Raw genomic sequence first — 27341 nt, forward strand, 5'->3', positions numbered from 1 at the left:
TAAGGAAAAGCTAAACTTAATGTTTTTGTGTTGTTGAGACACAGAGTTTACTAATCTCAAGTTTAACAACCATTACAGCAATTCCTGGTATCAGGAGAGGCACAGCAACCCATACAATGATGAAGTCAATTTGCCCTGGGATTTTGTTCGTGCAATAAAGGATCGCTTTATTCCACAGGCACTTTAGTTCTCTTTTGTCCCATCTTGTTGAATGCTACTAACCGTCAAAAATGAGGCCAAGACTAGGTCCATTGACAAAAATAGAGGCACCAGGGAGGGGGAAGTCCTGTGGAAGAGGCTCTCAAATCAGCAACTTCTCAGTTCAGCCTTAGTCCTTGATTCTTTTCCAAATTTGCATGAAAATGTATGCTACTTGAATGTCCAGGAGCATTCTATTCTGTCCTCAAATACTACCCCTTACCAATAGAAACCTTGTTAATATCCCAGTGGGGTTCACATGCATTTAAAGAAAAAAAGTCAGGCTTGTCCTTTTAGACTACAGGGGTGGTAGCATTTTATTTTCTTCAAATGGTCAGGAAGTAACTGGGGCTTTTGCTTGGGGGAGGAGGGGTAGGCATATGGGGAAGTGTATAGGGAGGCCCCCCGGAAGTCGCGCTGAGCGGTTTAAAGCTGAGGTGACCTCCTAACGGATGGCGAATGGCGGGAGAGCATGGCCAGAGCTTTAGCGCTGGGCGCGGCCATTGGTGACGCATGCCAGGGAGTCGAGCGCCCGCGATTCCACCATTAGCGAGGCCTCACACCCAGCGCTTCAAGTTCGGGGCTGGAGGCGTCCCCGCTTCCTCCTCTAAGAGGCGGGTCGGCCCCGCCCCTGCGCCCCGGGTCGCTTGCCCGCGGCCCCGCCCACCTCCTACTCCTGGCCTCCCCCGGCGCAGCGTACTCCCCGCCGGCCCGCAGCCTGACACGCCGCGCGGTCCCTCAGTCTCCCGCGGTCGCCTCCCCAGGCATGGCACAGGGCCTCGCCACACTATGGCAGCAGCAAGACACAGCACGCTCGACTTCACGCTCGGCGCCAAAGGTGAGGACGCCGCTCGCCACCTGCACGGACGCCGCGGCAGCGGCAGCGGTGGCGGTGTCGGCAGCGGCGCGACCGTTCCCTCCGCTCCTGCGGGGCTCGAGGCCACAGGGCCAGGCTCCTCCGGGGAGCGCGCGGCGGGCTGAACAATGCGGACTGCCGCGCGGCGCCTGCGTCTCCCCGGCTGCGGCGCTGAGCACGCTGCGGGCCCTCGTGCACCGGTGGAGGCCGCGCCGCGCCGCGCCCCCGCGGTCCCCGCCGCGTTCTGGTCCTCGCCTCACAGCCGGAGCCTGGCCGCACTGCGGGGCCTGGGAGAGCCGCGTCCGTGTGTGCCAGCCGCACCGCCCTTCCGGGCCTGGAGCGTCGGTCCACGCGGGCTCGCCGCCCTTCACGCCCCGTTGTTGGGGGAGAATCCCTTTGAGCCAGTGGGGCGCGGCGGATCCCCGGTGGGGGCGGGTACCGGAGCACCTTAGTTCGTTCGAGGCACGACGGGCTAGGCAGGCCTGAGCGAGGGGTGTGCGCGGCGCGGGACTGCTGCCCACGCCACCTTTTCCTGTGCTGGCAGGCTGCTGAATTTCCCTCTTGGTTGTGTGTGTCTATGTGTCGGGGGGTTCCCCTTAAGGGCAGTGAGGGCTGAAGAAGGACCAGGGCCACTCAGCGCTTGCAAGGTTCTTCGTCCATCTAAGAAGACGAAGAATCCTCTGAAAAGGGACCCGGCGGACAGAGAAAGGAAACAATTATTATTATTGGGGGTGGGGGAGGGATGAGATTTGGGCGCGGGAACTAGAGCCACCACCATCACCATCACCCCTAATCCGCGAGGCTTGGATATTCGAGCCTGGTCTCAGCAGAAATGATTGGGAGAATCTTTGTTGCGTGATGGAATTTTGGAGGGTAGGGATGCACTGGCTTCTTTTCTTTGAAGAGAATCAAGCATGGGCGCAGTGGGCGGGAATGATTGGGCCTTTAAACGTGCGACTGCGGCAGACTCTCACTTAACCAGATCATCCCACACGTAGTGTGTTGCCCCAGTCTTGCATTTTCTCCGGGATTTCACTCTGTCTTCTCTGTCCAGGATTTTTCTTTTAACACCGACTTAATTGCTTTTGAACTTCTGAGCACACACTTTGTACATTTTCCTCCAATCCTAAAAGATCTCGGAGCTCACAAGATCAATAAATGTAAAGACAAAAAATAAAATCGGGGGATTTGGAGCAAAATCTGGATTTCGGTCTGCTTTTTCTAATTGATTCTGTTCTGTGGGTGGCCTTTTGCGTTTTATCTCGTAAGGTTTTGGAGCTTTGTCTTTTTTCCGGGAAGCAAAAGGGGGAAAAAAAAAGGAAAGCAAGGGACAGTGCATGCCTCATGGGGGATTTACTGTGTACCCGTGAACTAGAGGGTTGTTAGGTAAGCCAGTGTGCTTGGGTGGTCGGAATAGAGTTGGAAAAAAAAAGCGGCTCTGTTCACTTCGCATTTTTCTTAGGTGAGGATGGAAGCAAGGGAGACAGCTTGGAGAGAATCTATAGATATGGTGGTACTTGGGTGGCGGAGCTGGAGGACTGTGTAAGATCACAAAGGTTCTACTGTTATCTTGGCAGCTTACCGGGCTGATGGGATAATGGGAGTTCTAGCGCCTGGAGTTTAGTCGCGAGGAATGTGACGGAAACTGTTGTGTAGACAAAGGCCTCCCATCTGGGAAGGTGTGAATTTGGGGGGGGGGGAATGTGTTCCCCAAGTAGTCTCCACAGGGACTCTTCTATTTATCTTCTGCATCCCTTTTCCAGTGGGCTTGAGGGACGGGTGAGCTCAGCATGGGGTCAGAAAAATTCTAGCACTTCTACAGAAGAGTAAACCTTCTTCAGCTTAGTTTAAACATTGAGAATAAAGGGTGAGCGCACACTTAAAGCTCGAAGGAAGGCTCTTGAGAGGGCAAGTGGAACTTTTTGAGTCTGAGGCCAGCCTGGTCTGCAAATCCGAGTTCCAGGACAGCCAGGGCTGCAAAGAGAAACCCTGTTTCGACCCGCCCCTCCCCCAAAAGAGACTAGCGTTAGTTGTTAATGTTTTAACTCACACTTTGCTCCTAATTAAAAATAAGAAAACTAAAGCCAGGCGTATTGGCAGACCTTTAGTCTCAGCACCCAGAGGCAGAGACAGTTGAATTGGATTTTATGATACCTAAGTCTAGTGCAACCTGGTTGAATCCTTTCTCAAAACAAAGAAACAATTGGAAGCTTTGAGTTTGACACGAGGTGGCACCTTCCTGTAATCCCAATACCCTGGAGGCAGAGGCAGGAGAGTTCCCGCAGAGGCAGGAGAGTTCAAGGCTAGCCTGGACAGAGATCCTATCTCAAAAGGAATGGACCTGATACAAAGGAAAACTTTGATACAGTGAACTACCTTTTAGAGGAAACGCCACTGTGTTTAGGTATATGTGTATCTATGTATGTAGGATCTGGAGTTCTTAAAGTATTCTGTCATTAAATGAGAGTAAAGTATGTCCTTATTATCCAGATACACATTTTGGAGATGGGATGATTTGACTATATTACAAGGATTTTAAAATTCCTTTCCTTTCCAATAAAGGGGTTCTTGGTAAGAAATCCATGTGTGAGGTCTCTAAAAACATTTATTTTAATTGTTGATCGTGAGTCAAAAGGCATTACTCTTGGCATGGAAGTATTGGATGTGACTCAAGGGTGAGTCAAATGGCTGTGGAGTTTGGATGCATGTTCTCCCCCCTCCTGTTTGTCAGTAATCCTTCCTAATGGAGCAGTTCCATGATGTGATTTTAGTGGAATTAAATTTGAACTCCTTAGCAATGCTATTGTTTGAGTTCCAAACTACCTGCAACCTAACCATTTGGATAGTATTTATTGTTCTGACTGATGAAGAAACCCAGAAAATTGTTTTTGCTTAAACACATCTCATCTTTGGTCATCCTGTAAGTGAAGTGTTGAACTCTGAGGAGTGTCGATCTCAGGAAACATGAAATTCTTTTCTTTTTCTAGATCAATCCCAGCAAAAATAAATTAGTTCCATGATGTAGTTGGGTATCTTAGGACTGGTGAAGGACATACTCTTGTTCTGGTCCCAGCCTCTAATAAAGGCCCTGGATATGTAGAGCAAAGTGCAGGATGGTATATCTTCTCCTTGCTTGTTGGAGCAGTGTCTTGCTAGCCAGTCAGCTCTAAAAACTTCTCTTACTTGTGATTCCTTTTGTCTTTCTCTTGGGTTGACTATATCTGGGAAGTTGAGTTGTAGGGAAGTAGAATGATGTGCATCATTCAGACTACACTTTACTTTCGTAACAGAAATCTTGGTTAATATGACTAGAAGACTACTTAATAAATAGTCTTAGCTGAAAAGATTTGCTGTAGGTTTTGTATCACTTCTTAGTGTGGTAAGAACCTAGGGATAGAACCTAGGGCCTTATGCTTGTGAAGCAACCCTGTGTTACTGAGCCATATCCCTAGCCCATAACAAACATTTTAAGTGAATGAATTAATGCATTTGAATGGGGAAAAAATACAGACCTATAATTTTTTCACTAGCTGAAAATCAGCACTTTCTTCCATTTATGTCAACTACTCACTCCTACCTGTTATATAACCAATGAAATATTTTTATGTCATATACTTCCAGCTGAAAATAGGGATTACATAAATTGCAATTTTCAAAACACTGCTCCCCAAAATAACATGTGCTTCTTCTCCCCACCCCTTTTTGGTTTTTGGAGACAATTTCTTCATGTAGCCCTGGCTGTCTTGGAATGGACTATGTAGGCCAGGTTGGCCTTGAAACTACAGAGATCTGTCTGTTTCTGCCTCTTGAGTGCTGGGATTAAAGGTGTGGTCACCAACCAGGCCTAACAGAGCAACACGATTAGTAAATATAGAATTTCAGACTACTGAAGAACAAAATCCCTATTTTCAGGTGGAAGTATATGACATAAGAATATGATTTCATTGGCTATAACAGGTAGGAGTGAGTAGTTGACATAAATGGGAGAAAGTGCTGACTTTCAATTAGTGAAAAAAAAATACAGGTATATGCCCTCTACTAGGTCCAGATTCTGCTTTAAAGTATGCTTTGGCCAGGCGGTGGCACACGCCTTTAATCCCAGCGCTTGGGAGGCAGAGGCAGGCGTATTTCTTAGTTCGAGGCTAGCCTGGTCTACAGAGTGAGTTCCTGGACAGCCAGGGCTACATAGAAAAACCGTCTCGAAAATCCAACAACAAAAAAAAGTATGCTTTGAAGCGTGCTTATTATTTGCTGGTGCGCCTTTGGCAGGCCTAGTCTACATTTTTAAGTATTAGTAAATTAGACCCATTGAGGTTGTGGAGGCTGGCTTTGAACCCAAGATCTTGAATACTGAATGATGGGATGACTCATGTCTCACCTATCCTCTTTGAGATTTTCAACCTTTATGTGAGATTATTTATTGATTGCAAGGCTTTTGCTGTTGTCCTAATTACCAAACCCCTTAATTTTTAAGGTTAATAATGACCAATTGGAATATTTTTTTCCATGATCCACAGTGTGAGGGAAATTTGGTGGTTTCTGGAGAAATGAGGCTGGAGACTTCAGTTTTACTAGCATGCATGAAGCTTTGTGTTGATTACTCCCACTGAGCCTGTAATCCCAGCATTTAGTAGGTGGAGCAAGAAGATTAGACTTTAAAAGCTTCTTCTTCTTCTACTACTACTACTACTTCTTCTTCTTCTTTTTTGTTTTTTTCGAGACAGGGTTTCTCTGTGTAGCCCTGGCTGTCCTGGAACTCACTCTGTAGACCAGGCTAGCCTCGAACTAAGAAATCTGCCTACCTCTGCCTCCCAAGTGCTGGGACTAAAGGCATGTGCCACCACTGCCCGGCTAAAAGCCATCTTCTACATAGTGAGTTCAGCCTGAGATTCATGAGACCCTGTCTCAAAATAAAACAAGACTGTAGATATGCTATAGTTACTTTGATAAACATATTTAAAAGGCCTAAAAAGGCCTGTCACCTACCAGAATGTCAGTAGTGCCCACGCAGGTAATTGGCCTAAATTCTGGCTAAAGGCATTTCAATTATTAATGTGGTAAGTTATCAGCAAAACCATTTTGCAAGTAAGTTATGGAAGGCTCCACCTTCCCCCTAGGTGCTGGTTGTTTAGTGCTTGGGGATGACTTCCTGTCCAGCCTATGTAAATCTGTGGCTCTCCTAATTTTCCTTGGTGAACTACTTTCTGGTGGAACCATGCCTTCTTTGTGTGATTCCAGTAGCTAAAATAAATTGTAGAGCTCTAGCCACTTTTGATTATATTTAGCCATTTTCTGATTCACCTGCATCTTGTCCCTTCATCCTTTTTACATTTTCTCCTTCACAAAGGATTTGTGCCTTTTGGCTTTAACCTTGGTGCCTTGGGGGGCTGATAACTGGGCAAGAAAGCTCAGGTTTTACTCTTTGAACTTTCTTAAATGGTATTTCTTTTTTTTAAAAGAAAACATTTATTTTATTTGTATGAGTACATTGTAGCTGTCTTCAGACACATCAGAAGAGGGCTTTGAATCCCATTACATATGGTTGTGAGCCACCAAGTGGTTGCGGGAATTGAACTCAGGACCTCTGGAAAAGCAGTCAGTGCTCTTAACCACGGAGCCATCTCTCCAGCCCTTAAATGGTATTTCTTAAATTTGCATCATAAACATCTTCCTTTGGGTTAATTCTGATGCTGATAAAAGTATGAGTAAAGCTTAATTCTAGCACGTTGAGACAGAAACAAGTGATCTCTGGGGTTCAAGGCCAGCCTGGTCTACAGGTCTACTGGTCTAGGATAGCCAAGAATGTTACACAGAGACCGAGAAACCCTGTCTTGAAAAACAAACCAAAAAGAATAAGAAGTAGGAGGAGGAGGAGGAAGAGGAGAAGGAGGAGGAGGAGGAAGAAGAAGAGGAGGAAGAGGAGGAAGGAGGAAGAGGAGGAAGAAGAAGAAGGAGGAAGAGGAAGAAGGAAGAAGGAAGAAGGAAGAAGGAAGAAAGAAGAAAGAATAAAAGAGTTACTGCTTTTTCAGAGGTCCAGAGCCAGGCAGCTCACAATTGCCTGTAACTCCAACTCTAGGGGATCTGACTCCCTCTTCTGGTCAGTGTCTGTAAAGACATGGGATGATAATAATAATATAAAAGAACCCAACACTAAACAAAAGACAGTCCCCCCAAGTGTATCAGAATACTTTGACACGCTTTATCCTAAGAACCTCCTCTGCCATGTCCTTGAGTCTTACTGAGAGCACCTGCTCAGTGCACTCAAAATTCACTGCTCATCTGTTTTCAGGCTTCTAATTCTTGGCCGCAGTCTCACCATTTGTCTGTATTGGCAGAAAGGCTGGATCATTTGATTCCTTTTCTCATTTACAAAACATTCCTGAGTCCTCAGTACCTTGTGGGTAAACAAACTCAGTTATCAGCCTAGAAGATCCATTCCTATCCAGTTCTTCTTTTTACTATAATCCCTGCCCCCAGCATTTCACTTTGCTTCGGTGGTTGGGGTGTCTCAGAATTAAACAGTTTTGGAGGAAGACATTGATTCTATTTCGCTGGGTTTCCTACCATAAGTGAATTGTGTTTGAAATAATTTATAGACTGCTTGGAAGAGGGCCATGATTATAGATTCTGCCTTTCTTTGGAATGCCCATTTGATTTGCTTTGTTGCAACTTTTTAAAAAAAATCAACTTCTCTTTCCTCTGGATTTATAGAAGATACTTCGTAGCATTCATTGATCATGCTTAAGATGACTCCAGGCAAAATAATCCCATTGCTGGTAATTTATTTCCTGGGCTTACAATTAAAATTTTGGTCAAAACGTATGATTTTTTTTAAAAAAAAAAAAGCCATAATGCTTCTATGTAGCATAGTTCTTTCATTATCCCCATTTCTTTAAGCTGATGGAGTGCATATGGTAAAGTTAATTTGTACTTTATATCAAGACACATCAATTAGCTTTCATTGGATGCTTTTCTCTTGTTTTAAATGCTTTGGGAGGGACACTTGCTGCTGCTGAAGAGGCACTGACAGCCTCCTCCTCCCCTCTCTGTAGAGGAAAGGCACTTTTTCAAGTCACCTGAAGCCCTGTGTGAGCATTAAGGAGAGGAGTCCAGGTAGGCAATTTGTCTTGTTTGTTTTGAGAAAAAAGAGAGCCAGTTTGGTTTTTGTGTTGGAGGAATTACCAGTTTGGAATCTTCTCATCTCCTGCATACAATTAAATCTGTATTTGAATTGGCAGCTCCTTCCTTAGGAGTTGAGGCTATGGCCTTAAGGCCTTTAGTAGCTTTGATCTTAGTACTTTTGTTTTTGGATTTGCTATCTTAAAGACTAGTGATGCCAATCTTTAATTTAATTGCAACTCCCTAACCTATGTACACTAAACCTTGTAGCTAAGGACTAATTTATTAAATTACTGGACATTTACAAGAGTGGGTGGCATATACCTGTGATCTGCATAGTGGAGATGTTGAGTTAGGGGATCCTAAGTTCATGTCAAGCCTGGGCTTCATAGCCAGGCATTATTAAAAGATATTGTCTTGTGCTTGCGTGTTTAAAAATTTGTCCAATATGGCTATTAGTGAGTTGACTTTTTGGAGTCAATAATTATTCTGGGTGTTTAATCCACCATTTGACTACGATTGTAACTCAAATTTGCTGGTTGAACCCTGCAGCTCTAACCACCATTTCATGGTAGTTCAATTTATAAGCTTGCCTCTTTTGAAAAGTGAGGAAAACTCCTCAACTGAATCTGCAGTCCAAGTATGTAAACCATGCACAAATGCTTTTTTAAACCTGTAACAATTAGGCACTTTTTCAGGTCTCAGGAAAACAATTTTGCTGCCCTACGGTGTGATGGGCCTGGATTTCATTAAAACAATAGTGTCATCTGTCTTCTTGGAGAAGTCATTGAGGAAGAGGCAATGCTAGTAATCAAGCCCCAAACCCAAAGGAGTCAATAGCTTTTCTAGATTCACTGAGCTGGCTTAACTGGGTAGTTAACAAATGCATCTTAATACTTTCCACAAAGGCATTAATGATACCAAAATCACACAACATTGTGCTGTTATATGAGATAATCAATAAAATGCATGGAAGAGTGTCAAGTGATACATAAAATACTTAACACTAATTACCATATTTAGGACTAAATACTTTGGAACTGTGCCAGCTGTTAAAGGTGCTCAAGTAGATATAAAAATATACAAATTTAGCTTACTCAAGAGATTTGGAAAGTTCTGGCAAAAGAAGTGGAATAAGTTGGCTTGTGAGTTGAGCCCAGGTCTTTATTTAAAGCCCCTGTCCCATGCTCTTGGTTAAAGTAGCCAGTGTTTATATACCCTAGAGTGGAAATTCTCTAGTGAGAATCCTGAGCAGTGTCCATGGTGTTGCTTTACTTATACTGAATTCTTTCTTCAAGGAGTACAGACAGGTCTTAGTGTTCAAACAAGGCTAAGTGATGTGCCTGCCCATAGGCCTTCCAGTTTTTTCTATTGGCCTTAGAAAATAGAGTTGAATGTAAAGGTTTCTGAAATGTAGTTCAATAAAAAATAATTAAAAAAAAAGACCTTTAAAAAATATTTTCAGGACTGATGCCTTGGATCAGCCTTTGGGAAACTGTGTTTTAAAAAGTGGCGTGTTTTATAATGGCACTTAATGTTGAAGCTTTGAAAAGTATCATACTGAAGCTTAAGTGCCTCAGTTTTGGTTTTGAGGTATTGACAATGAGGATCATAGGCCTTCCTGTACAAATGTCTGCTGTTTCTAGGTTTGGTTTGTCTAGTCTGAAGCTTTGGTGTTAGAAGAAAGAGCTTGCCATTAACTTAACTCCTTTTGATATGAGGTATAAAAACATGGTAAGACTTTTAACAAAATAACTGGGTTGGCGAGATGGTTCAACTGGTACAATCCCTGGAACCCACATAATAGGAGAGCACCAGCTCCCTGAAATTGTCCTCTGATGTCTACAAGGGAGCCTACTCTAGATTTATCTTTTTTCTCTTGTTTTTGAGACAGTGCCTCACTGTATAGTCCTGGCTCTTCCAGAACTCACTATATAGACCAGGCTGGCCTAGATCACCTAGAGGTTCTCAACCTTCTTAATGTGGTAGTGACCCTTTAATACAGTTTCTCATATTGTGGTGACCCCCCACCATAAAGTTTTTTTCATTGTTACTTACTTCATAACTGTAATTTTGTTACTGTTATAAATCATAATGTTATCACATAATGTTATCATAATGTGATGACAATATCTGTGTTTTCAGATGGCCTTAGGCGACCCCTGTGAAAGAGTCATTTGACCCTCAAATGTGACCCATAGGTTGAGAACTACTGTATTCGACACTGAATAAACAATATGACACTTTTAGGAAGGACTCAGTCAAGGATCACAAGTCATCCTGTGATACACTGGTTTCAACAGCATGCATTCAGAAGAAGAAAAGAGTAAACTCTGGCTACAGCTATGAAATGAACCAAAGCAGAAGAGAACATTAAAAGAAAAATATCTGGCCTAATCAAATAGCCACCCCTTCTGTTTATAGCAACATTGGTATCTTCTTTGTGAGGTATAAAAAAGGTCCTCAGTCACCACTTCACTTCATGTCCTCATCACAAATAATTAGGCCACATTCAGGCTGGCTCAAGGGATAGAGTAGTAATCATTTCCTTTAGCTTCATCCAAAAAGGGGGCACAAGAAAAATGTGTGGGGTTGGCCAGGCTTGGTGGTGCATGCCTGTAATCTCAGTAATTTAGTAAACTGAGGCTTGAGGATTAACTTGTGTTAAAATAAATAGCACCTCCCCTGAAAAGGCCGGGGGTAGCAAGTGACATAGCACATATACAGCATGCATAAGTACCATGGTTCAGTACCACAAGAGAAGAAATACAAGATTGCCACTTCTAGAAATCTTTCCTAAGACCTATGGCTATCTAGTTTTCTATCCACTAACATTATTAAACTACTACTATTATTATTACTCTTAGGAGGAGGGAGAGGAGAAGTATTGACAAGCTCTCACTGTGTGGCTTTGACTTGTCTGGAGCTCTATATAGACAAAACTAGCATTAGAACTCAAAGAGATCAGCCTGCTTCTGCCTCCCATATGCTGGGATTAAAGACATCCTGGCCTCTGTACAAACTTTTAACTGGACAGAATCCCTTACAACTCAGGTCCCTAATATTGCTATTTGTATTTTCATGAACAATTCAAAGATTTCTGTCTATCTTTGCCAGCCTGTGAATCAACAGTGAAATAGCATGCGAGGAGATTAAACAGTTCAAACATATATACTTTGTGATGGCAAAAATCCTTTTTTTTTTCCTTCGAACTGTCCTTCAAGGAGCCTCCTCCAATTAGCAAAATTCACATTTGGGTGTGGTCCTTCACAGAGAACCTCCAAGTGCCTTCCTCAGAGCTTAGAAGTTGAGAGAAATACAAATGTCGTGGGAGAACAGTAGAGAGAAGACAAAGGACATAAGTCAAAACAATCTAAACATAAACCAGGCCATATGATGTGACAAATTCTAAATGGGAAAAGGGCCATGTGAGGGGCCTGAGAACCTGTATTCAGAATGTTTCCATATGACTCAGAATCAGACAGTCAAACTTCCTGGCTCTCTGTGACCTCAAGGCAGAGGAATATGGAAACATTTTCTGTAAAGGTCCACACAGTAAAGTGTTCAGGTGGTGCAGGCCACTCAGGTCCCAAGTCCCAGGTTCTCAGAGTGTCTTTACCCACAATTTACAACTGTTTAAAAATGCTTAGCTGGAGGGTCAGATTAGAGCAGAGCAGCTAAGCAGGATTTGGCCCAAGGACTTTAATTTGCTGACCCCTGGGTCTAAGGTCTTTTCTAGCTCCAAAGTCTTAATCAACAAAGACATTTAGCTCTAATTTGACATCTGAATTTTTAGAAGTGAACTTAAGGCTCAAATAACATAACCATAATTTCCTGTATTTAAGTTAGCAACTTATTAAGTGCTGTAGAAAACCATCAGTCACCTAAGATGCCTGCTTTTTATGGAGTGTATGAAAGTAACACTTGGAACTAGTAAAAACCTATCCCATGACAGAGAATATTTAGGAGGAACAACAGTCTCCATTTTAAAATCTTAAGTCACCAATCTTTGTTCCAACTTTAAGAAAAAAAAACAATAGACTGGGAGGAAACTTAAACAAAAATGTTCATTAAAAAAAAAAAGTAAATTAGGGAAATGACAAACCAGCAAGGCTGACAAAGAAAAAAAAAGTCAGAAAACCTGTACCAGGAACATACTAGGTAAAAAGCAAACCAACCAACAAACAAAAAAAGGTACAGACCCCACAGACACTAGAATAATAGGGAAATACTACAAACCTGATACAGACACACATTTGACAGTTTGCAGAAGAAATGGGCATATTTCAGCAACACTAACTGTCATAGTTTACTCAGTATGAAAAGGGCAGTATCTTAATAACTGTACAATTAAAGAAAACTTAATTTGTAGTGTGAAAACTCCAAGGGCAGATGAGATGGCTCAGCAGGTAAAGTCACTTGCCACCAAGCGTGAATACCATCTTCCATTCCTGAAGACCCACATAGTAGAAAACAGTTCCCAGATGTTGTCTTTTGACCTCTGCATGTTCTTATCTCTCTCTGACATAAATACATAGATAAATGTAATTTAAAACTATTTTTAAGAATGCCAAAGAAATCCTGAAGCTACGAGGTTTCACTAAAGAGTTCTAACAGACATTCAAAGAAAACTAAGTTGCCATATTCTCTTCTAGAAGACAGCAGAGAAGGCCTCACAAATTTATGAAGCCAGCAATATTCTAATACCAAAAGCAGATAAAGATATTCCAAAACTGGTAGACAAATCCTTAAGAAATAATATTGAGCAATTTAGAAAAGCAGTTACATAAATGACCAAGTAATAACTTCATCTAGCTCTATAAGAATGTTTCAATAATTAAAAAAAAGAAACTATCAGAAAAAAAGAAATCTGATCCACTATATTGATAGGCCAAATAAAAGTTTACACTGTCATAATGAATGAGGACAGAAAAAGTTAATTTAATAAAAATTTACTGGCTGGAGAGATGGCTCAGCGGTTAAGAGCACTTACTGCTCTTCCAGAGGTCCTGAGTTCAAATCCCAGCAACCACATGGTGGCTCACAACCATCCATAATGAGATTCGATGTCCTCTTCTGGTGTGTCTGAAGACAGCTACAGTGTACTCATAAATAAATAAAATAATAAATAAATCTTAAAAAAATCTGCAGATCAGTTTAAAAAAATTTACACCTATTCAAGATAAAAGAATAGAGAATTGAAGCCAACTTCCTCAACTCATTAAGGGGCATCTACAAGACAGCAAAGAGTGAACTACTTTCATTAAGGGGAGCAAGGTATATCTGTTTTCACCACTGCCAGCAAACCCAGCAGTGAAGTAGAGTCTGAGCAGCAAGGCACGCAGAGGTTAACAGGTTTCATAAGGTAAAACAGGATTCAGACATAAGTAGGTGGGCTCTAAAACACATTGCATTTATTTTTATGTATGGGGACAGCACCGTGTCTTGGCGTGTGTAGCATGTATAACAGGGTCAGAGGAGCCATCCAGGAAATCTATTGTCTTTTACCATGTGGATTCTGGGAACAACTCATTATCAAGCTTGGCAGCAAGCATTTTGTACCCCTAAGCCAGTGGTTCTCAGCATGTGAGTCATGTCCCCTCCTTTGGGGGTCAAACACATCAAACACCTTTCACAGGGGCTGCATATTAGATATCCTGCATATCAGATATTAACATTATGATTTATAACAGTAGCAAAGTTATAGTTATGAAGTTACAACAAAAAATTGGTCTTACCAGGAAAGAGGGGGTATAAGCTTTGATTAGCATTTTGTTTCCAACCCAAAGAGGCCTTAGAATTGTATGCCAAATTATATTTCTTACCTTCTAGGGTAGGTATATTATGAGAAGGTAGTAGGAGCTGGCCCCATGTGTCCTTGGAAATGCCCCATCTGTTTTCTGTTGTAATGGGAATGGGACAGCATGGCAGGGAAATTAGCAGCACATTTCCGTTATGTTATAAGTTGATATATTGTGAATTTTAAGAAATAGTCATTGTGGCTGGTACTTAAACATTTCCATCTGACCTTCCTTAATGCATGTTTGCTTGAAAGAAATCTGAGTGTTATTTCTGTGTTGGTGTTGCATGGTTATTAATCTAACTTCAGTTGGTCTTTTTTTTTCCTTCTTTCTTTCTGAAGTTAATTTTTCTTGGTTGTATTCTTTTGTTTTTTTCGAGGCAAGGTTTCTCTGAGTATCCCTGGCCGTCCTGGAACTCACTCTGTAGACCAGGCTGGCCTCGAACTCAGAAATCCGCCTGCCTCTGCCTCCCAAGTGCTGGGATTAAAGGGATGTGCCACCACTGCCCAGCAGTTGTATTCTTTATGAACATCAGAAAACATGATCTGAAGTAAGCCTGGCCTAAAATTGCTTATTTCATTGTCCTGGTCTGTATAGTTATACATCTCCTCTCTGATTAAACAGTAGCCTAAGACTGGCCGCAGGAGCGTTGACAGCAGGATAGTTGCAGAGGAACAGCCCTGTGGTCTCCTCACACTGTCCCCAGAACTTGGCAGACTGCCATCTACTGTTGGATGAAGAGAAGGGATGGAACAACACTACCTACCCTGTAGGCTCTTTACCTGGTGTCTTGCAGCTGTGCCTGAGCCTAATGGGGATTTGTGTTAGAGAGACTTTGTAGGTCTTGCCTTGGTTATCTCTGAGTAAACAGGGATAAGAAGGCTCAGCTCATTTCTTTGGGTTTATTAGGACTGACTTCTTTATTAAGTTATAAGTCACATTGTAACAGATAACCACAAATTATATTTCTAAAAGGTTTTAATTTTTTTAAATTTATGCATGTGTGCGCATGCTTGAGTGTTTTGGGTAACCAAGGAGGCCATAGGGAGGCATAGGAATCCCTTGGAGCTAGAATTATATAGGTGATAGGAAGTTGCTAGATGTGGATGCTGGGAACTAAATCCAGGTGCTCTGGAGGAGCGTCAGTAAATGACCTTAACCACTGAGTTATCTTTCCAGCATAGAAACTGTGTTTTCTTAATGGTAGTCTTCACATGGGCCCACAAGATAACTAAAAAACAAGGTGAAAGCCTAGCACCTCTGTCATTATTTCATGTCCTGTCTTTTTTACTTTAGGTAAGACTCCTGCTTGATTCTGCTAACATAGTAATCACTAAGGAGTATCTGTCTACCTAACTTATCCATGCCCCTTTAAGAAGAGCCATTGACGTAAGCCTGCAGTTACCCTAGATTATTAGAACAATAAGACCTTGTAGGCTAAGCTTAGCCTGTTGGAATTGCTGGGGTCAGGTTCCTTCCCCATTAGATCTCCAGCTGTAACTTGGTATATGGCTCCCTGGCTTTATGGTAGTTTTCAGTATAATATTCACAGAGTTCTGTGATCATCACTGTGGTCAGTTTTAGAACATTTCCATTGCCTCAGAAAGAAACCAGTTACTCCTTAGCCATCATCCCAGTTCCTCCTTTACCAATCATTCCTCCCAGGCTCTGGTAGTTGCTAATATACTTTCTGTCTTTTGGAGTGAGCTTTTATTACCACATCATATAGATAGAATTATATGCTCTGTAGTCCATTGTATCTGGTGTCTTTCTTTTAGTATGTTTTTGAGATCCATCCATGTTGAATGTAGATCCATTTATAGCTTTGCTTATCCACTTATAACTTGGTGGAGATTTAAGATGTTTCTGCTTTTTGGCTATTATGAGTCACATTGCACCAAATAATCATCTGCCCCTGTTTGGGGTGATTAATTGTCATGCAGCTGTTGAGGGGGGGGGAGGGAGGGAGGGAGAGGGAGGGGAAACTCCAGTTTCCATCTCATGGAGCTTAAATAGCTTGAGTCCTCCTGTTGGAGAGCAGTTTGGTGGGGGTATTAGTGATGTGGTGTGGAATTCCCAGGCTTCATAATTGAAAAATTTGCTTGACCAGAATAGAAAGTCACCACCCCCCTATTTCAGAAGCCAGGTGCTGTTTGAATATCAGAAAACAGTGCAGACAAAAAAAAATTCCAATTTCTTCCTCTTACAGAGGAGACTTTTAAGACTGCCCATAGGGTGGTTGGCTGAGTTGGCTGTGGAGTCCCATGCCTCTGCATGAAAAACAGGATTTGTTCACAAGACACAGTAGGTTTTACACCTTTAGAAATATCTCATGTCATTCAGTGTGTCCATGGCCATAGTTTTACTAAGAATACTCTTTGAATTTGAAAATTTTAAAGCCATACATTAAGTCCCAAGTGGTGGAATAAGCTCCTCTCCATCATGTGTTAGAATCGCCAAGTTCCCTAGGGCAGGATCTAGTATACTCAAGTTTGATAAGACATATTTTGGCCTTAAAAGGCAAAGAAGAACCAGGACTGTAACGTTTCCTGTCTTTATCAGCATCTTGGATTTTTCGTCAGTATGTCTCTTTAGGCTCCAAAGGTCTACAGCTAACCTGTTGCTTACCCCATGGCAGCACAAGCAGCTGATCTTTTTTATGGTTTGAGGAAGTTAGGTCTTTAAGTGAGATGTGTTCTAGCCTTGGAGTTTGCCTGGGGCAGAGGCCATGTGGAGGTTTGTAGGAAAAGGTTGGTAGCGGACCATTTTGAAGACATCTTAAGTGATCAGTGGTACAGGTAGCGTATCCCATACCTGAAATACTTGAGTTCAGAAGTGTTTCAGATTATACATGAAATATTTTTTATTTTTTAATTTACATATTTGCTAATGGGATACAAGTTTAAATACAGCATCTATATATGGTCTTCTAGCTATTTACTTATTTGTGTTTCATATACAGTTTATATATAGCCTCAATTTAGTAGTATAATTTCACAAAATATGTTGAGTACACTTAAGGCTTGACCTGTCACCTGAGGTCAAATGCTGAAATATCTGCTTGTTAGTGTCATCATGTCAGAGCTTAAAAACGGTCCCATTTTGGAGAAATTTGAATTTTAGATTTAGATATTATGGAGCCTCATCCTATGTAATGAGAAGAAGAGACATCATGAGCCTGATTGTGATTTCAGATTGGAACTGTGTGAAGAGTTGCCCAGGAGGTAGAGTCCAGCAGCATAGATAGGTTTGGCCTTCAGCCATCTGGAGCGAGGGTCAGAGGAGGAGATTCTCAGAGAGTCCTGTAAATGGATCCCAGGTAGAAAACGAGGCAGGGAGAGATGACAGTTAGCCCTTCCTCACCTCCCAAGCGTTTGGACATACATGTATGTGTGAAGGCCAGGGGTTACCCTTGAATATCATTCCTCAGGTTCTGTCTCCCTTTCTTTTTGAGGCAGAATCTCTCACTGGCCTGGGGCTCATGTTAGGCTGGTTGGCTAGTGAGTCCCAGTTATCTGCCTAGCTCTACCTTTACTTCCCCAGCACTGGGATTATAAGTGTGTTCCTCCATGTCTGACTTTTATTTTTAAACATGAGTTCTGGGGATTGTACCAATTCTTATATAGCTATATAACTGATCTCTCTCCCCAGCCTGCGGCATTTAGCCCTCTATTGCTTTTCTTTCTTCCATTCCTATTGTGCCCTTACCTACTTCCTCCCTCCCTCCCTCCCTCCCTCCCTCCCTCCCTCCCTCCCCCCCTCCCTTCCTTCCTTCCTTCCTTCCTTCCTTCCTTCCTTCCTTTTATCCCTCTCTCTCTTCCCTCCCCCTCTCTCCTCCTCCTCCTCCTCCTTTTTCTTTTCTTTTTTTTTTTTGGTAGTGGTGGTATATGTGGACCATGTGATTCAATGTAAGTTATGTTCAAGTAAAGAAAGCAGGTAGTAGCTTTGAAATGGGGCATTGCATTGTTCATTAGACAAAGGACACATTTACCCTGGGAATGGTTAATGTGTTTTGGAGCCTTTGAAAGCTTCTTAGTCATAATTCAGGGGTTATATATATTCCAAGTTTCTTGCCCAGCCATGGCAATGAGTTTTCTTTTTCTTTTTAACATTTTCTTTTTAGCTGGGCGGTGGTGGCACACTCCTTTAATCCCAGCACTTGGGAGGCAGAGGCAGGCGGATTTCTGAGTTCGAGGCCAGCCTGGTCTACAGAGTGAGTTCCAGGACAGCCCTATACAGAGAAACCCTGTCTTGAAAAAACCAAAAAAATTTTTTTCTTTCTTTTTAATTTTATATGTATAAATGTTTTGCCTGCACATGTCTGTGCACTTGTACTTTCAGGGTACATATAGGCTAGAAGAGGGTATCAGATCCCTTGGAACTGGAGTTACATACAGATGGTTATGAGGGAGCTGGGAGTTGAACCTAGGTCCTCTGCAAGAGCAGTAATTCTTAATCCCCAAGCCATCTCTCCATTCCCAGTAATGAGTTTTCTAAGAACTGCCAAGTAGCAGTTTACTGGCCTATTTTGGATTACTTTGTCTACTTCAAAGCACATTTATCAGTTAGGCAGTGATGGTACATGCTTTTAATCCTAGCACTCTGCAGATTTATAACATATTTGGTAGAATTTCTCATAAAACGCTGAGATCTCAATGTCGCACAATATAACAAGGTAATAGGGAGGCAGAGACAGGTGGATCTCCATCTCTGTGAGTTCGAGGCCAACTTAGTTCTACAGAGCTGTATCCAGAATAGCCAGGGCCACACAGAGAAACCCTGACTTGAAAAACAAAAACAGCCAGGCAGTGGTGGCCCACACCTTTAATCCCAGCACTTGGGAGGCAGAGGCAGGTGGATTTCTGAGTTTGAGGCCAGCCTGGTCTACAGAGTGAATTCCAGGACAGCCAGGGCTACACAGAGAAACCCTGTCTCAAAGAAAAAGAAAAACAAACAAAAAGAAAGAAAGAAAAAAGTTTTAAGCCTGTTGGTAACATATACTGTTAATCCCAGCATTTGGAAGGCAGAGTCAGAGAGATCTCTGTGAGTGCAAACGCCAGCCTGGTGGTCTACAGAGTAAGTTCCAGGACAGTCAGGGCTACAAAGAGAAACCCTGCCTCAAAACAAACAAAAAGTACATTTATCTCTTAGCTCTCAGATCTTAACATTTTCTCCTATTTTGTTATGTTGAATTTGGGTACACTTCCATCTCACTCTCGTTTAACCATGTATAGAGTACCTAGTAGTTCTCAAAATCAAAAGGGTTACTCCTCTTTTTCCCGCTTTTAGAACTCTAGACTGCTGGGCATTCTTTTTCCTTGACAAGGGGACATGCATCCTTAACATCTGTTAGGTATGGCTCAGGTTGCTAAAGTCCTGAAAAGGGACAAGTTAACCCTTCACACATTGTCACTCCCACCCCCAGTTTGAGTATTGAGGAATGTTGATAGAGCAAACCCAGTTTTTAGGGGGTCCAAGTTACATGTTGTATACTAGACAGAGATGAAGATCAGGTTTTCAATAATTGCAAAGTATTTTCTAGAGTGTTTCATGGATTACCTAATCACTCTAATTAGTTGAGTTTAGACTTTTTTTTTTTTGAAAAAAAAAATGTTTTTTTGAGATGGAATCTCAATGGCTCTGACTACCCTCAGACTTCTCTAGTGCTGGGACTAATGGTAGACTTTATTTTTGTTGATTGAAAATTTCAAATGTTTAAATAATACATTTTAATCAAATCCACACCCTGCGAATGTTCTATAAGTTTTTGAACTTGAGTGTATCTAGCTTGTAAATGCAGGGTAGAGGTTCTTTATTTCTTAGTACTAGGTTTAGAACTCAGGGCCTCAAACAGATGGTATTGGAAATTTTAATAATTTTATAATAATAATTTAATAACTCCCCATAGTGTACATTTAGGATTGAACACTACTTACCTAGATAGTTTAGAAACTATGCAGAGATAAAGTAATAAGAATTGTGAATTTAGCCAAATTCTGGCTAAATATATCTGCACAGCATCTATTAAACACCTGAGATTAAGACAAGTAAGCCACCACACAAGTGAACTGGAGCTCAGAGCTCTGGATTTAGTTTTTCCCTTACATGCTGATTTTTATAAAGAACTATCAGAGGGCTCATTTAGCCTACACACCCCTCTGGAGTCTTTAGGGCCCGGAACCAACATGGATGATGTGACAGGCCCCAGATCAGGAAGAGAATGAATGTAAAGTGAAGTGGGGCAGTAAAGCAAATAGAATGATCCCAATAGCCCCCTACAGACACCTTCCTGGCAGGGCTGGCACACTCAGATACCCGCAGTAATCAGGAGCCACACAAACACACTGGGCATGTGAACAATTAAAGAATTGGCCTACCAGAAATTCATTCTGACCTGCCTGGTTTTACTGAATTAGAGGGTATACCTATAGTGAAGAAACTAGTAACATATCAAATTGGATTTCTTTTTTACCCTTTGTCATTTATCTTGAAACTGGCCAGATGGCTGCTTTTAGTTCATATAGTGCCTTTCTGCTAATTGTGCCATTGAGAAAAACCCATTGCTGAATTTGGCCAGCAATCTAGAACTTTGCATTAGATTTAAGGCATCCCATTTCCTTGGCCTAAGGTAACTGAGTTTATACTTGCTCCCCAGGCCAGGTTCCTGGCCCATCACATTGCCTGCCCCATCACATCCAAGATAATGCTGGATTTCCCCCTTCATTTGTTTTGTTTTATAGCATGCCAACAAGAGCACAACCTTAAGGCCATTTACCAGGAATGATTTTTTCTTTTATACACCTTCAAAACAAAAAACATCTGCTCTAGCCAAGGAAGACTGCATAATGACCTAGTGGCTTCCACATTTAGCGTAGCTTCTGTTATTCTGGGTGTTCTTTTCCTTCCTGTTCTGTACTTAACTCAGTCACCTGCACAGTGGACTGATTGATCAGGCTACAGTGCCAAATACAAACTGAACTTGACAGGTTTTAGTTCATATGATCAAGTTTACAAATAAAATACTTTTTTTATAAGATACTTAAAAAAACGTTTTATTTATTTATTTTTTCTGTATATGGGTCCTTTGCCTTCATGCCTGTGCATCACGGTGCGTGCAGTGCTCACAGAGGCCAGAAGAGGGTATCAGTTCCCACCTGGGACTGGAGTTACAGATGGTTATGAGCCACCATGTGGGTACTGGGAATGGAACTCTGGTTCTCTAGAAGAATAGCCAGTGCTTTTACCTACTGATCCATCTCTTCAGGCCCCAGAAGTACTTTTAAGGTGGGTTGTCTTAAATGCTGTAGTTCTGGAGATGCAATTCAGACCTTCTGTTGTAATTTCCTAAAACCAACTTCAGAAGAAATTGAAGCTGAATTGTTTCTTACTAAATGGGTTTGCCGATGGGAATGCTAGGAAGAGAATCCATTGATTTATTGGGCTGCTGCTTGTATTCCCAGCTGTTTTGTTTGGATGGGTGTATGGGGTGGATTCTGTGCCTTTCTTTTCTCTTTGATGTGAAGCTTTATCTTTGAGGTGACGTCAGTTTTTGCAGTTTGGCTTTCAGATTACTTAGCCCTTCTTTCTCCCCGTGTCATCTGTCTCTGAAAAGGACACCTGTTACTGGGTTTAAGGCCCACTTAGTCTAGATACTCTTATCTGGTGATATGTAATTCAATTATATCTGCAGAGACTTACCCAAGGAAAGGCCTATTTCTTTTTTCTTTTTCTTTCTTCTTTTGTTCCTTCAAGAGGAGCCAGTCTGCAGAATTGGTTCTTCATTTACCCTTATCAGGAAATAGTTCCTTTGTAGATATAATTGCAGAAGTATAGACTAAATTTTGCTCTTTTAAGTAATTGCCATGTTGTTGAAGATTATTTGCCTGAGACTGTTACAGGTTAATGAATGCTGAGTTGATTCATCGAGACAAGGCTTTACTCTGTAGCCAAGGCTGGCCTGGAATTTACAGTGTAGCCCAGGCTGGCATTCCTGGCAGATCATCCTGTCTTAGCCTCCAGAGAGCTGCCTTAAGCTTTACTTTGAGGGACAAGTTGTGAGGTGGGGGCAGGATGGAGAGGAGGAAATACAGCCCAGTAGCTCTTTCTGTGGTTCAGTTTTTGCTGTTTTCAAGTATGTCACTCAGTGTAATTTTTAATTTCTATTTTTCATTTATGTATCAGCAAGTTTTCTTTTATAAGCATTTAAACAATAAAATGAAAATTCCCAAGTTATTAGTGAGACTCATCAATAATCTGTTCACATCCCCTTGCTAGGACTGTGTGTTCCCTTTACTTTATTTAGCCTAAACTGGAATCTCATCCTTTTGAAATTTCTGGTTTTGTTGAATGGTTATTGCTCTGTATCTTTGCCATACCTATTTGGTCATTTCTTATGTTCTTATTGGGGTAGTTAGGTGTTCTTTTTAGCTTTTCCATACAGCATGGAGAATATTTAGATGTTCTTATGCATTTCAGTCATCAAATTATGTCATATTAGCTTTTTTATTTAATTTTAATGTTTTGTGGTTACTAGGTATAGAACCTAGGGTCCAAGTGTTTAGAGGCAAGTGTTCCACATAAACTCTGTACCTCAGGCCTCAGCTTTTCTTCTGCATGTCTTTTTTCTAATCACCTTCCCTTATTTCTTCTCTTCCAGCTGATGGTGAGGCCATTCTGAAAGGCCTTCAGTCCATTTTTCAGGAGCAGGGGATGACAGAGTCCGTGCATACCTGGCAGGACCATGGATATTTAGCAACTTACACAAACAAGAATGGCAGGTAAGATTATCTCATGGATTTTAGATGGGAATACAGTTGGGACTAGGGATGATATCTAAGATTTTTTTTTTCTTTGAGACAGTTTTTGTGTGTGTAGTCTTGGCTGTTCTGTAGACCATGCTGGACTTGAGCTCACAGAGATACACCTGCCTCTGCCTCCCAAGTGCTGGGATAAAAAGAGTGCAACACCATTGCTTGGCTACAGTATTTCTTTTTTCTCTTTCTTTTTTGACAAGGTAAATATAGCCCAGGATGACCCAGGATGACCTTGAACTCCTGAGTGCTGAGATGACAGGTGGAACATGGCTGGTTTATGTGGTACCAGGACCTTGTACATGCCTGGGTTTCTGTTGATGTTGGTAGTTCTCTGACATCTCTTAGAAGTGGCTAGAATTAAGTGTTTTCACAAAATTCCCTTGCCCAGGCATTTCCCCCAGAGTGAAAGGCAGCTGGACCTGGACATCAGTATTTTCTTAAAGCTCCAATGATTCTTCTGTGTGGCTAGGACCAAGCAAGACCCCTGGCAACAGAAGCAGTGTGACACTGGCAGGCAATGATCTGAAGTTGGTTAAGATGAAAGTTTTGGAGCCCCACTCTCCCCAGTACACACACACACATGAGTTTCTACTGCAATGGGTCTGGGTCAGAGTCTCCTTTCCTGTTGCATTTCTAACAAGCCCCTGATTGCATTGCTGCTGGCTAGAGCATTGCTAGGAGTGATTATCTTTTACTAAAAACTATAGTAAAACAAAGGATGAAAACAAGTCAAGCTCAGAAGGATGAATACTGTGTGTTTTCTTTCATGTGGAAACTGCATTTAAAATTACACACGTGTGTGTATGTATTTATGTTTGTCAGTCATGAAACTAGAAAGGGGATCATGAGAAAGGAGGAAGAGGTTCTAAAAGAGGTGGGAAATGGGATAATTAGTAGAATACATGCCACAGGAAATCGGAAGAGAGAACTAATTAGGGATGGGGATGGGGGTGTCTCTCAAAGATAGGACAAGCCCAGACTTGTAGTCTGCCTATGTGGCCAACTTCATGTTTGTGTTTAGAGATTGCCTATCTAAAGCGATAACTTCTTCCTTAAGGGTGGCCTAAATTCAACAGGATCCACCTGCCCTACTTCAGTTACACAAGAGGCTCCCAGAAGAGAGGGCCCTCAGCTGTCCTCCAGCCCAGTGACTCATGTAGACCTCACTCATTCTCTCTCTGTTACTGTTCTGTCTGTTACTGTCACATCCCTCTTTTTTTTTTTTAAAGATTTGTTTATTTTATGTATGAGTACACTGTAGCTATTTTCAGACACACCAGAAGAGAGCATCAGATCCCGTTACAGATGGTTGTGAGCCACCATGTGGTTGCTGTGAATTGAATTCAGGACCTTTGGAAAAGCAGTCAATGCTCTTAACCACTGAGCCATCTCTCCAGCCCCATCCCTCTGTTTTTGCTACAGCCCTTTCTTTGTCATCAAACACTACTGCCTGATAGGCTCCTTTACCCAGAAGTGAAAAATTCCTCATCTTAGCCATCTCCTAAGAGCTCCTGCAACCAGGCTTTACCTGCCTCAGTTTTTATTTTAAAAAAGTTCTTTATTTCTATAGATTTAACACTTTACATGTGTGCGTGTCTTTACCCCATTTGCAGGTAGTATCTGCCTACAGTGGAGGCCATATGGTTGTGAGCTGCCATGTCGGTGTTGGGAGTCGAACTCAGGGCATCTCCAGGAGCGAATAGTGTTCTTTCCTGCTGTGCTATTTTTCCAGCCACAATTTAGTTGTATACATAGCACTTAGAATTATTCTTTTTCTTTTTGAGAAAGGAGCTTTTGAGTGACAAGAATTGTTCAGAGATTGCTTCTGAAAGCAAAATGAATAAAAATGAAAGCATGTGTGGGAGGTGGGAAAACTGTGCTTCAGGACTAAATAATATCTTCAGGTGACTTCTGAGGCCAGTGGAAAAAAGAGAGACCTGTGTGCAAAGGAAGTTTTGAGATTAAACAATACACATAAGGTTACTGTCACACTTTCTTCCTCTTCTTACTTAGACAGCACTTTGAAAATGTACACCATTCTTAGCCTTCCAGTCAGTATGGCTGGGCTCTCTTCAGAACATTGAAGGTTAGGTGGGACAGCCTAGTTTGCCCTTCCCCATCTTCCCCTCCTCCTGGTTAACTAAACTTGACGCAACCACCTGGGGATCCTTTGTAAAAATCAAGTGCCAGAAGAAATTCAAGCCAGACAAAATTCCAGCACTGGAGAACAGTAAAAGGGTTCAAAGTCTCATCCCTAATTAGCCAAGAAGCTATTTGTAATTAACACCTGCTGGGAGAAGGAAAATTACTTCTTTTGATGGCATGACACTGGGTATATCAACCACACTCCATGGCAGGCCTCATGCTCAGGAAAACCAAAAACCCAAATTAAAAATGACATGCTTAAGTGGGGTGAGGGGATAGCCATGTTTACCTTGTGAGGTGAGGATCTGTGTCCTCCGTCAGCGACCATGTACCAAAGCAGGGTGTCATGTGCCTGTAATTTTCGTACTTGGGAGTTGGCCTGAGGCTCCTGTCCTATGCATACACCCCCAACACACACACTCATACACATGTGCAAAGTCAGACTGTGAATCAATTTATAGACCTAGATAATATGAATCAGTCATATAGACTTAGATCAACTTCAGGGCCTAAGAAGTAGTATTAAAAACTTTAGTACTTGACCTTCCACTCTAAATCTTCCACAAGTGGCCATGTCCAACTTCCCACCTCCAAACTGGAATTGAAAAGAAAGCCAGAGAATTAACTGCCATTGAAGGGGAAAAAGAACTATGAGTTTTAGTGTTGATTGGGGCTGCCTTTTCACTTTGAAATGTCCTGATAACACTTTCTAATAGTAAAACTCTACTTTCTTTTGTAGCTTTGCCAATTTGAGAATTTATCCACATGGATTGGTGTTGCTGGACCTTCAGAGTTACGACAGTGATGTGCAAGGCAAACAAGAAACTGATAGCGTTGGTTTTTTACTTTTTCTTTCCCTTTTCAAAATGTTGTGTATTTTATTTCGGTTCTTAAAGTCTCGTTATTTTAATGAATGCTCACTAACAAGTTAGCTAACATTTAGACTTGCCTCTCTATATGTAAGTTTGACAGAAGAATTAATCCTTAGTTGATTTGGAAACGTGACTGTCAGCTTTCCTTTTAATAATTTCCCGAATGAAAGGAATGGTTTCACTTTCTACTGGAGGGAATGTTGAAACTTCGTGCACAGTTTTGCATCTGGAGCATCCTTTCGCTTTCTTCCTAGTTATTTTTGCAGATATTCAGACTGTGGTTCAGGTAGCACTATGAGAGGGAGAGGTAGTGTGGGAGTGTGGAATTTGGCTAGGGCAAGAAGTCCCAGTAGGGATGATGATGGGGCATGTGTATAGGCCAATATCACACTGTGGTCAGCATAGCCTTATGCCTCTGCTCTGTAATTTAGTTGTACTGTGAAGTTTATATTCTAAGCCCACTGATTTCTTTTAATTGTAGCTTTTGAACAAAATAGAAGAAAAAATGAAAGAATTGAGTCAAGACAGTACTGGGCGGGTGAAGCGGTAAGTCTCTTAATATTTGTTTAATTGGTAAAACAACCAGAAAGACTGTTGGTCTTAGTGTCTGCAGAAGATGTGGCGAAAGATCAAAGTCAATGCTTGTTACTGTGTACATGTTGAGCTAAACCATCCTCTCACTCCACTCCAAAACATATGAAAACAAGCCTGATGCAGGGGGCTGGCTATAATGAGGCAGAAAGTTGACACTAATTCCAACAAGCTGGAGCTATGTAAAGCAGAAAACCAGGCACAGTCAGACCTGGAGGGTATTTCCTCAGATCACTGATGTGCTGATCAGAATAGAATACTGTTTTCTCTGTCTCACAGTAGATTTCAGAATAGGGAAGTCTTTATTGGCAACGGTAGGGTGTTTAAGCACTTAATGACTCACACTGCTTTGTTTGATCAGCCCATAGGAAAGCTCCAGGGCAGATGTAGGATAACTAGGTAATTATTTAACCTCCTGTAGGTGGTCAGGCAGGGAAGAGCAATGGGAAGACTGAGAGTAATGGAAAGAACCCACATTTGAATCTTCCCCACATTTGAGGTCTGAGGACACAGAATTTTTTTTTTTTTTTAAATCCATGAAGCTTCAGTTTAGTGGTCCTTGGCTATGTCCACACCCACACTACTTTCTGGACACTTCTTTTCCTGCTTGCAATTTTCCTTACCTGCATCCATCTGAATTGAACAAGTTCCCATTCTGGGAAAAATGAATTGGTCCACACTCATATGCACTCTGATTTTTATCAACGCTGCTTCTTTGTGTGAGTTAATTGAATGTATTTCTGGGGCTGAGGAACTGGTTCAGTGAGTAAAAACATTTGCTGTCAAGTTTGAGTCAAATACCTGGGGCCCCTGTGGTAGAAGTAAAAAACTAATGTGTGCAAAACCCAACTTGTTCAGGTTGTATTCTGATCCTCTCCACTCATGTATACATGCACAAATGTTCAGAAAATGTATTTCTGGGCTTCAGTAAGAAGTCTTTGGTTGG

At 41.9% G+C, this 27341-nt stretch overlaps 1 protein-coding gene across 1 annotated transcript in view; it reads left to right on the forward strand.

Annotated features, from left to right (window-relative positions):
- Positions 1 to 878: 878 nt before the first annotated feature.
- Positions 879 to 27341, forward strand: part of Sms (spermine synthase) — a 44800-nt gene continuing 18337 nt past the window's right edge. The window contains exons 1-4 of the mRNA XM_028772709.1: positions 879 to 1036; positions 22631 to 22751; positions 25672 to 25765; positions 26286 to 26350. Coding sequence (XP_028628542.1) covers positions 988 to 1036; positions 22631 to 22751; positions 25672 to 25765; positions 26286 to 26350 — 329 coding nt within the window. The 5' untranslated portion in view covers positions 879 to 987. The remainder of the gene's footprint in view (positions 1037 to 22630; positions 22752 to 25671; positions 25766 to 26285; positions 26351 to 27341) is intronic.

The sequence above is a fragment of the Grammomys surdaster genome, unplaced genomic scaffold, assembly GCF_004785775.1.
Source record: "Grammomys surdaster isolate TR1022 unplaced genomic scaffold, NIH_TR_1.0 217, whole genome shotgun sequence".
NCBI lineage: Eukaryota > Metazoa > Chordata > Mammalia > Rodentia > Muridae > Grammomys > Grammomys surdaster.